Source organism: Oncorhynchus clarkii, chromosome 5 (assembly GCF_045791955.1).
Source record: "Oncorhynchus clarkii lewisi isolate Uvic-CL-2024 chromosome 5, UVic_Ocla_1.0, whole genome shotgun sequence".
Classification (NCBI taxonomy): domain Eukaryota; kingdom Metazoa; phylum Chordata; class Actinopteri; order Salmoniformes; family Salmonidae; genus Oncorhynchus; species Oncorhynchus clarkii.
This window is the reverse complement of record NC_092151.1, coordinates 96,876,064-96,888,563: the sequence shown is the minus strand read 5'-3', so window position 1 is coordinate 96,888,563 and position 12,500 is coordinate 96,876,064. Positions and strand designations below refer to the sequence as shown.

Sequence of the window (12,500 nt, the reverse complement as noted above, 5' to 3'; positions counted from 1 at the left end):
GGTTTAACACTTTTTTTGGTAACTACATGATTCCATATGTGTTATTTAAAAGTGTTGCTGTCTTCACTATTATTCTACAATGTAGAAAATAGTAAAAAATTAAGAAAAACCCTTGAATGAGTAGGTGTGTCCAAACATTTGACTGGTATTATAGATATGTGAAACCAGGTAACAAGGCAGGATGCACCTGAGCTCAATTTCGAGTTTCACAGCAAAGGGTCTGAATACTTATGTAAACAAGGTATTTCAGTTTTTAATTTTTAATACATTTGCAAACATTTATATAAACCTGTTTTCGCTTATGGAGTATTGTGTGTAGATTGCTTTTAATTACTATTATTTTTATTTAGAATAAGGCTGTAACGTAACAAACTGTGGGAAAAGTAGAGGGGCCTGAATACTTTCCGAAGGCACTGTATGTGTGCCCGTGTGTGCCCGTGTGTGCCCGTGTGTGCCCGTGTGTGCCCGTGTGTGCCAGTGTGTGCCAGTGTGTGCCCGTGTGTGCCCGTGTGTGCCCGTGTGTGCCCGTGTGTGCCCGTGTGTGCCCGTGTGTGCCCGTGTGTGCCCGTGTGTGCCCGTGTGTGCCAGTGTGTGCCAGTGTGTGCCAGTGTGTGCCCGTGTGTGCCCGTGTGTGCCCGTGTGTGCCCGTGTGTGCCCGTGTGTGCCCGTGTGTGCCCGTGTGTGCCAGTGTGTGCCAGTGTGTGCGCATGTGTGCCAGTGTGTGCCCGTGTGTACGTGCATGCTTGGGTGTGTGTGTACACTACAGGTGGCATCCACAGATTTTCCTGGTAATTGGGTGTCATCTCCTGTAGCCGGTAACCCGTGGTGACAGCTCTGGCATTAGTAGCTGCTGGACCGCCATTGGGCTGCCAGACACCCTGTAAACCAATCAGAGTGGCTCACTCCCCAGGCTCTACCTGGCCTGTAACCAATCACAGCATGTCACACCTTAGGCTGCTGAATGTAGACAGACAAACAGCACCTTGATGTTTTAAGACAGCCACAGACTAGACCACATACACCTACGGTGCACCCCAAATGGCCACCTATTCACTATACTGTGCACTTGTAGATTTTTAGTTGGCTGACTTGTTTAGCAGCGGCTTGCTGACTGTAAAGTGGGGCATGAACAAATGGTGAGGGAATGAGATCTCCTTATTTACAAGGTGGTATCTGCATTACCCCAAAAAATGCACGCACGCACACGCACACACACGCACACGCACACGCACACACACACACAGAACATGTGTTTTAGGATACCACACTATTTATAAAAAGAGGCAGTGGTTGAGTCTCAAATGGAACCCTATTCCCATATCCCCTATATAGAAATCATATCCCCAATATAGAAATCATATCCCCTATATAGAGACCATATCCCCTATATAGAGACCATATCCCCTATATAGAGACCATATCCCCTATATAGAAATGATATCCCCTATATAGAAATCATATCCCCTATATAGAAATCATATCCCCTATATTGAAATCATATCCCCTATATAGAGATCACATCCCTTATATAGAGACCATATCCCCTATATAGAGACCATATCCCCTATATAGAAATCATATCCCCTATATAGAAATCATATCCCCTATATAGAGATCACATCCCCTATATAGAGACCATATCCCCTATATAGAGACCATATCCCCTATATAGAGGCCATATCCCCTATATAGAGACCATATCCCCCATATAGAGATCATATCCCCTATGTAGAGACCATATCCCCTATATAGAGACCACATCCCCTATATAGAGACCATACCCCCTATATAGAGATCATATCCCCTACATAGAGACCATATCCCCTATATAGAGACCATATCCCCTATATAGAGATCATACCCCCTATATAGAGACCATACCCCCTATATAGAGATCATATCCCCTATATAGAGACTATATCCCCTATATAGAGACCATATCACCTATATAGAGATTATATCCCCTATATAGAGACCATATACCCTATATAGAGACCATATCCCCTATATAGAGACCATACACCCTATATAGAGACCATATCCCCTATATAGAGATCATATCCCCTATATAGAGATCATATCCCCTATATAGAGATCATATCCCCTATATAGAGACCATATCCCCTATATAGAGACCATATCCCCTATATAGAGATCATATCCCCTATATAGAGACCATATCCCCTATATAGAGACTATGTCCCCTATATAGAGACCATGTCCCCTATATAGAGATCATACCCCCTATATAGAGACCATACCCCCTATATAGAGATCATACCCGTATATAGAGACCATATCCCCTATATAGAGACCATACCCCCTATATAGAGATCATATCCCCTATATAGAGACCATATCCCCTATATAGAGACCATATCCCCTATATAGAGACCATATACCCTATATAGAGCCCATATCCCCTATATAGAGATCATATCCCCTATATAGAGATCATATCCCCTATATAGAGATCATATCCCCTATATAGAGACCATATCCCCTATATAGAGACCATATCCCCTATATAGAGACCATATCCCCTATATAGAGATCATATCCCCTATATAGAGACCATTTCCCTATATAGAGATCATATCCCCTATATAGAGATCATATCCCCTATATAGAGATCATATCCCCTATATAGAGACCCTATCCCCTATATAGAGACCATATCCCCTATATAGAGATCATATCCCCTATATAGAGATCATATCCCCTATATAGAGACCATATCCCCTATATAGAGATCATATCCCCTATATAGAGATCATATCCCCTATATAGACACCATATCCCCTATATAGAGACCATACCCCCTATATAGAGACCATATCCCCTATATAGAGACCATGTCCCCTATATAGAGACCATATCCCCTATATAGAGATCATATCCCCTATATAGAGACCATATCCCCTATATAGAGACCATATCCCCTATATAGAGACCATATCCCCTATATAGAGATCATATCCCCTATATAGAGACCATACCCCCTATATAGAGATCATATCCCCTATATATTGATCATATCCCCTATATAGAGATCATATCCCCTATATAGAGACCATATCCCCTGTATAGAGATCATATCCCCTACATAGAGATCATATCCCCTACATAGAGATCATATCCCTTACATAGAGACCATATCCCCTATATAGAGACCATATCCCCTATATAGAGACCATATCCCTTATACAGAGACCATATCCCTTATACAGAGACCATATCCCCTATATAGAGCCCATATCCCCTATATAGAGACCATATCCCTTATACAGAGACCATATCCCTTATATAGAGCCCATAGCCCCTATATAGAGCCCATATCCCTTATAAAGAGCCCATATCCCTTATACAGAGACCATATCCCCTATATAGCGCTCAACTCCCTTATATATAGCCAATATCCCTTATACAGAGACCATATCCCCTATACAGAGCCCATATCCCCTATATAGAGCCCATATCCCCTATATAGAGCCCATATCCCCTATATAGAGCCCATATCCCTTATACAGAGCCCATATCCCCTATATAGAGCCCATATCCCCTATATAGAGACCATATCCCTTATATAGAGCCCATAGCCCCTATATAGAGACCATATCCCTTATATAGAGCCCATAGCCCCTATATAGAGCCCAACCCGGTAGGCTAGAACAAGTTCTCAGTTACAACTGCGACCTGGCCAAGATAAAGCAAAGCAGTTCGACACGTACAACAATACTTACACATGGAATAAACAAAACATAGTCAATAATACAGTAGAAAAAGTATATATATAGTGTGTGCAAATGAGGGACGATACTAGCCTACCGGGTTAAATAAAGGCGAAATAAAAAATAAAAATAGAGACCATATCCCCTATATAGAGTCCATATCCCCTATATAGAGCCCATACCCCCTATAAAGAACCCATACACCCTATATAGAGCCCATATCTCCTACATAGAGCCCATATCTCCTACATAGAGCCTATATCCCCTACATAGAGCCTATATCTCCTATACATATACAGAGCCCATATCCCTTATATAGAGCCCTATGGGCCCTGGTCAGAAGCAGTACACTATATAGAGAATAGGGTGCCATTTGGGACGCATGACCTCATAGCAACCAATCAGGGTGGTGGAGGCAAGGCCAGACTGTTGTCAGAGTGTAGCAAACTCTGCAGACCTGGGATGGTTGAATCCCCCATATACAGTACATTCGGAAAGTATTCAGACCCCTGGACCTTTTCCACATTTTATTATGTTACAGCCTTATTCTAAAATGGATTTAAAAAAATGTAAGTAATCAACCTACATACAATACACCAAAATGATGTGTGAAAACAGGCTTTTAGAAATGTTTGCAAATGTATTGAAAGTAAAAAACAGAAATAACTTATTCAGACCCTTTGCTATGAGACTCAAAATTGAGCTCAGGTGCATCCTGTTCCCATTGATCATCCTTGAGATTTTTCTACAACTTGATTTAATTAATTGGACATGATGACTAAGACCTAGACCTGTCCGCGGGGCCAAACTGAGCAATCGTGGGAGAAGGGCCTTGGTCAGGGAGGTGACCAAGAACCCGATGGTCACTCTGACAGAGCTCCAGGAGGACAACCATCTCTGCAGCACTCCACCAATCGGGCTTTTATGATAGAGTGGCCAGATGAAGCCAGTCCTCAGTAAAAGGCGAATGACAGCCTGCTTGGAGTTTGCCAAAAGGCACCTAAAGGAATCTCAGCCCTTGGTAAACAAGATTCTCTGGTTTGAAGAAATCAAGATTTAAACTATTTGACCTGAATGCCAGGCTTCATGTCTGGAGAAAACCTGGCACCATCCCTAAGGTGAAGCATGGTGGTGGCAGCATCATGCTGTAGGGATGTTTTTCAGCGGCAGGGACTGGGAGACTAATCAGGATCGAAGGAAAGATGAACGGAGTAAAGTACCTAGAGATCCTTGATGAAAACCTGTTCCAGAGTGCTCAGGACCTCAGACTGGGGCAAAGTTTCACCTTCCAACAAGACAATGAACCTAAGCACACAGCCAAGACAATGCAGGAGTGGCTTTGGGACAAGTCTCTGAATGTCCTTGAGTTGCCCAGCCAGAGCCCGGACTTGAACCCTATCTCTGGAGAGACCTGAAAATAGCTGTGCAGCGATGCTCCCCATCCAACCTGACAGATCTTGAGAGGATCTGCAGAAGAGAATGGGAGAACCTCCCCAAATACAGGTGTGCCAAGCTTGTAGCGTCATACCCAAGAAGACTCAAGGCTGTAATCATTGCCAAAGCTGCTTCAACAAAGTACTGAGTAAAGGGTCTGAATACTTACAGTTGAAGTCGAAAGTTTACATACACCTTAGCCAAATATACTGTATTTAACCTCCATTTTTCACAATTCCTGACATTTAATCCTAGTAAAAATTCCCTGTCTTAGATCAGTTAGGATCACCGCTTTATTTTAAGAATGTGAAATGTCAAAATAATAGTAGAGAGAATTATTGATTTCATCACATTCCCAGTAGGTCAGAAGTTTACATACACTCAATTAGTATTTGGTAGCATTGCCAATAAATTGTTTAACTTCGGTCAAATGTTTCGGGTAGCCTTCCACAAGCTTCCCACAATAAGTTGGGTGAATTTTGGCCCATTCCTCCTGACAGAGCTGGTGTAACTGAATCAGGTTTGTAGGCCTCCTTGCTCGCACACACTTTTTCAGTTCTGCTCACAAATGTTCTATTGGATTGAGGTCAGGGCTTTGTGATGGCCACTCCAATACCTTGACTTGGTTGTCCTTAAGCCATTTTGCCACAACTTTGGAAGTATGCTTGGGGTAATTGTCCATTTGGAAGACCCATTTGCGACCAAGCTTTAACTTCCTGACTGATGACTTGAGATGTTGCTTCAATATATCCCCATAATTTTCCTACCTCATGATGCCATCTATGTTGTGAAGTTCACCAGTCCATCCTACAGCAAAGCACCCCCACAACGTGATGCTGACACTCCTGTGCTTCACGGTTGGGATGGTGTTCTTCGGCTTGCAAGCCTCCACTTTTTCCTCCTAACATAACAATGGTCATTATGGCCAAACAGTATTATTTTTGTTTCATCAGACCAGAGGACATTTCTCCAAAAAGTACGATATTTTTTCATCATGTGCAGTTGCAAACCGTAGTCTGTTTTTTTTAATGGCGGTTTTGGAGCAGTAGCTTTATCCTTGCTAAGCGGCCTTTCAGGTTATGTCGATATAGGACTAGTTGTCACGGCTGTCGAAACCAAGGTGCAGCGTTGCACCTACATAACTACTAAACCTACATTTTCTTTTCTTTTTACATTGATGCCAACAAAACAACAAATGAGAAAACATTAAGCTTACAGGGCAAAATGCCACAAACAAAGTGAACTACCCACAAAGACAAGTGGGAAAAAGGGCTGCCTATGTATGGTTCCCATTTAGACACAACGATAGACAGCTGTCCCTGATTGAGAACCATACCCGGCCAAAACAAAGAATTACAAAACATAGAAAAATAAACATAGAATGCCCACCCAAATCACACCCTTACCAAACCAAAATAGAGACATAAAAAGCTCTCTAAGGTCAGGACGTGACACTAGTTTTACTGTGGATATAGATACTTTTGTACCTGTTTCCTCCAGGAACCCTAGGGAGTAGGGATGTGAGGGATATTAGCGGAAGTAACCCCACCTCACAAGGTCCTTTGCTGCTGTTCTGGGATTGATTTGCATTTTTCGCACCAAAGTACGTTCATCTCTAGTAGACAGAACGCGTCTCCTTCCTGAGCGGTATGACGGCTGCGTGGTCCCATGGTATTGATTCTTATGTACTATTGTTTGTACAGATGAACGTGGTACCTTCAGGCGTTTGGAAATTGCTCCCAAGGATGAACCAGACTTGTGGAGGTCTACAATTTGTTTTCTGAGGTCTTGGCTGATTTCTTATGATTTTCCCATGATGTCAAGCAAAGACGCACTGAGTTTGAAGATAGGCCTTGAAATACATCCACAGGTACACCTCCAATTGACTCAAATTACGTCAATTAGCCTATCAGAAGCTTCTAAAGCCATTACAAAATGTTCTGGTGTCACGGAATTCTAAGCAGGCGGGCACTGGAAGTTTAAATAGACGATAAATGAACCAAAAATAAGCAACAGGTGAAAACAATCAAGACAAAAGAAAAAGACCGCCGAACGCTGCCCGAACAGGAAGAGGAGCCACCTTCGGTGGAAGTCTTGACATCTGGAATTCTTCAAGCTGTTTAAAGGCACAATCAGTTTAGTTTATGCAAACTTCTGACCTACAGGATTTGTGATACTGTTTTTTTATTTATTTTTTATTTCACCTTTATTTAACCAGGTAGGCTAATTGAGAAGATAAAGCATAGCAGTGTGAACAGACAACACAGAGTTACACATGGAGTAAACAATTAACAAGTCAATAACACAGTAGAAAAAAAAGAGAGTCTATATACATTGTGTGCAAAAGGCATGAGGAGGTAGGCAAATAATTACAATTTTGCAGATTAACACTGGAGTGATAAATGATCAGATGGTCATGTACAGGTAGAGATACTGGTGTGCAAAAGAGCAGAAAAGTAAATAAATAAAAACAGCATGGGGATGAGGTAGGTAAAAATGATGATGTGAATTATAAGTGAAATAATCTGTCTGTAAACAATTGTTGGAAAAATGACTTGTGACATCCACAAAAGCAGATGTCCTAACCCGACTTGCCAAAACTATAGTTTGTTAACAAGAAATTGCTCTAATACATAGAATGAAGTAGCCTAGCTCTAATACATAGAATGAAGTAGCCTAGCTCTAATACATAGAATGAAGTAGCCTAGCTCTAATACATAGAATGAAGTAGCCTAGCTCTAATACATAGAATGAAGTAGCCTAGCTCTAATACATAGAATGAAGTAGCCTAGCTCTAATACATATAATGAAGTAGTCTAGCTCTAATACATAGAATGAAGTAGCTCTAATACATAGAATGAAGTAGCCTAGCTCTAATACATAGAATGAAGTAGCTCTAATACATAGAATGAAGTAGCTCTAATACATAGAATGAAGTAGCTCTAATACATAGAATGAAGTAGCCTAGCTCTAATACATAGAATGAAGTAGCCTAGCTCTAATACATAGAATGAAGTAGCCTAGCTCTAATACATAGAATGAAGTAGCCTAGCTCTAATACATAGAATGAAGTAGCCTAGCTCTAATACATAGAATGAAGTAGCCTAGCTCTAATACATATAATGAAGTAGTCTAGCTCTAATACATAGAATGAAGTAGCTCTAATACATAGAATGAAGTAGCCTAGCTCTAATACATAGAATGAAGTAGCTCTAATACATAGAATGAAGTAGCTCTAATACATAGAATGAAGTAGCTCTAATACATAGAATGAAGTAGCCTAGCTCTAATACATAGAATGAAGTAGCCTAGCTCTAATACATAGAATGAAGTAGCCTAGCTCTAATACGTAGAATGAAGTAGCCTAGCTCTAATACATAGAATGAAGTAGCTCTAATACATAGAATGAAGTAGCTCTAATACATAGAATGAAGTAGCCTAGCTCTAATACATAGAATGAAGTAGCCTAGCTCTAATACATAGAATGAAGTAGCCTAGCTCTAATACATAGAATGAAGTAGTCTAGCTCTAATACATATAATGAAGTATTCTAGCTCTAATACATAGAATGAAGTAGCTCTAATACATAGAATGAAGTAGCCTAGCTCTAATACATAGAATGAAGTAGCCTAGCTCTAATACATAGAATGAAGTAGCCTAGCTCTAATACATAGAATGAAGTAGCCTAGCTCTAATACATAGAATGAAGTAGTCTAGCTCTAATACATATAATGAAGTAGTCTAGCTCTAATACATAGAATGAATTAGCTCTAATACATAGAATGAAGTAGCTCTAATACATAGAATGAAGTAGCCTAGCTCTAATACATTGAATGAAGTAGCTCTAATACATATAATGAAGTAGCTCTAATACATAGAATGAAGTAGCCTAGCTCTAATACATAGAATGAAGTAGCTCTAATACATAGAATGAAGTAGCCTAGCACTAATACATAGAATGAATTAGCCTAGCTCTAATACATAGAATGAAGTAGCCTAGCTCTAATACATAGAATGAAGTAGCTCTAATACATAGAATGAAGTAGCTCTAATAAATAGAATGAAGTAGCTCTAATACATAGAATGAAGTAGCCTAGCTCTAATACATAGAATGAAGTAGCCTAGCTCTAATACATAGAATGAAGTAGCTCTAATACATAGAATGAAGTAGCCTAGCTCTAATACATAGAATGAAGTAGCCTAGCTCTAATACATAGTATGAAGTAGCTCTAATACATAGAATGAAGTAGCTCTAATACATAGAATGAAGTAGCCTAGCTCTAATACATCGAATGAAGTAGCTCTAATACATAGAATGAAGTAGCCTAGCTCTAATACATAGAATGAAGTAGTCTAGCTCTAATACATAGAATGAAGTAGCTCTAATACATAGAATGAAGTAGTCTAGCTCTAATACATAGAATGAAGTAGCTATAATACATAGAATGAAGTAGTCTAGCTCTAATACATAGAATGAAGTAGCTCTAATACATAGAATGAAGTAGTCTAGCTCTAATACATAGAATGAAGTAGCTCTAATACATAGAATGAAGTAGTCTAGCTCTAATACATAGAATGAAGTAGCCTAGCTCTAAGACATAGAATGAAGTAGCCTAGCTCTAATACATAGAATGAAGTAGCTCTAATACATAGAATGAAGTAGTCTAGCTCTAATACATAGAATGAAGTAGCCTAGCTCTAATACATAGAATGAAGTAGCTCTAATACATAGAATGAAGTAGTCTAGCTCTAATACATAGAATGAAGTAGCCTAGCTCTTATAAATAGAATGAAGTAGCTCTAATACATAGAATGAAGTAGCTCTAATACATAGAATGAAGTAGCCTAGCTCTAATAAATAGAATGAAGTAGCTCTAATACATAGAATGAAGTAGCCTAGCTCTAATACATAGAACGAAGTAGTCTAGCTCTAATAAACAGAATGAAGTAGCCTAGCTCTAATACATAGAATGAAGTAGCTCTAATACATAGAATGAAATAGTCTAGCTCTACTACATATAATGATGTAGCCTAGCTCTAATACATAGAATGAAGTAGCTCTAATACATAGAATGAAATAGTCTAGCTCTACTACATATAATGATGTAGCCTAGCTCTAATACATAGAATGAAGTAGCTCTAATACATAGAATGAAGTAGCCTAGCTCTAATACATAGAATGAAGTAGCCTAGCTCTAATACATAGAATGAAGTAGCCTAGCTCTAATACATAGAATGAAGTAGCTATAATACATAGAATGAAGTAGCCTAGCTCTAATACATAGAATGAAGTAGCTCTAATACATAGAATGAAGTAGCCTAGCTCTAATACATAGAATGAAGTAGCTCTAATACATAGATTGAAGTAGATCTATTACATATAATGAAGTAGCTCTAATACATATAATTAAGTAGTCTAGCTCTAATACATATAATGAAGTAGCCTAGCTCTAATACATAGAATGAAGTAGCTCTAATATATAGAATGAAGTAGCCTAGCTCTAATACATATAATGAAGTAGCCTAGCTCTAATACATAGAATGAAGTAGCTCTAAAACATAGAATGAAGTAGCCTAGCTATATTATATAGAATGAAGTAGCCTAGCTATATTATATAGAATGAAGTAGCCTAGCTCGAATACATAGAATGAAGTAGGCTAGCTCTAATACATATAATGAAGTAGCTCTAATACATATAATGAAGTAGTCTAGCTCTAATACATAGAATGAAGTAGTCTAGCTCTAATACATAGAATGAAGTAGCTCTAATACATAGAATGAAGTAGCCTAGCTCTAATACATAGAATGAAGTAGCCTAGCTCTAATACATAGAATTAAGTAGCTCTAATAAATATAATGAAGTAGCTCTAATACATAGAATGAAGTAGCTCTAATACATAGAATGAAGTAGCCTAGCTCTAATAAATAGAATGAAGTAGCTCTAATACATAGAATGAAGTAGCCTAGCTCTAATACATAGAATGAAGTAGTCTAGCTCTAATACATAGAATGAAGTAGCTCTAATACATAGAATGAAATAGTCTAGCTCTAATACATAGAATGAAGTAGCCTAGCTTTAATACATAGAATGAAGTAGCCTAGCTCTAAAACATAGAATGAAGTAGTCTAGCTCTAATACATATAATGAAGTAGTCTAGCTCTAATACATAGAATGAAGTAGCCTAGCTCTAATACATAGAATGAAGTAGCTCTAATACATCGAATGAAGTAGCCTAGCTCTAATACATAGAATGAAGTAGCTCTAATACATAGAATGAAATAGTCTAGCTCTACTACATAGAATGATGTAGCCTAGCTCTAATACATAGAATGAAGTAGCTCTAATACATATAATGAAGTAGCCTAGCTCTAATACATAGAATGAAGTAGCCTAGCTCTAATACATAGAATGAAGTAGCCTAGCTCTAATACATAGAATGAAGTAGCCTAGCTCTAATACATAGAATGAAGTAGCTCTAATACATAGAATGAAGTAGATCTATTACATAGAATGAAGTAGTCTAGCTCTAATACATAGAATGAAGTAGCCTAGCTCTAATACATAGAATGAAGTAGCCTAGCTCTAATACATAGAATGAAGTAGCTCTAATACATAGAATGAAGTAGATCTATTACATAGAATGAAATAGTCTAGCTCTAATACATAGAATGAAGTAGCCTAGCTCTAATACATAGAATGAAGTAGCTCTAATACATAGAATGAAGTAGTCTAGCTCTAATACATAGAATGAAGTAGCCTAGCTCTAATACATAGAATGAAGTAGCTGTAATACATAGAATGAAATAGTCTAGCTCTACTACATAGAATGATGTAGCCTAGCTCTAATACATAGAATGAAGTAGCTCTAATACATAGAATGAAGTAGCCTAGCTCTAATACATAGAATGAAGTAGCCTAGCTCTAATACATAGAATGAAGTAGCCTAGCTCTAATACATAGAATGAAGTAGCCTAGCTCTAATACATAGAATGAAGTAGCTCTAATACATAGAATGAAGTAGATCTATTACATAGAATGAAGTAGTCTAGCTCTAATACATAGAATGAAGTAGCCTAGCTCTAATACATAGAATGAAGTAGCTCTAATACATAGAATGAAGTAATCTAGCTCTAATACATATAATGAAGTAGCCTAGCTCTAATACATAGAATGAAGTAGCCTAGCTCTAATACATAGAATGAAGTAGCCTAGCTCTAATACATAGAATGAAGTAGCTCTAATACATAGAATGAAGTAGCTCTAATACATAGAATGAAGTATCCTATTCTAACCTCTGTTTGTCTCTGTCTGTTCCAGGGGATAGATTTTGCTA

At 38.5% G+C, this 12,500-nt stretch overlaps 1 protein-coding gene across 1 annotated transcript in view; it reads left to right on the top strand.

Moving 5' to 3' along the window:
• Nucleotides 1-12,500, top strand: part of LOC139410298 (oculocutaneous albinism II) — a 193,483-nt gene that overhangs the window by 92,641 nt on the left and 88,342 nt on the right. The window contains exon 15 of the mRNA XM_071155788.1: nucleotides 12,485-12,500. This exon is cut by the window's right edge and continues 117 nt beyond it. Within this exon, the coding sequence (XP_071011889.1) occupies nucleotides 12,485-12,500 (16 nt within the window). The remainder of the gene's footprint in view (nucleotides 1-12,484) is intronic.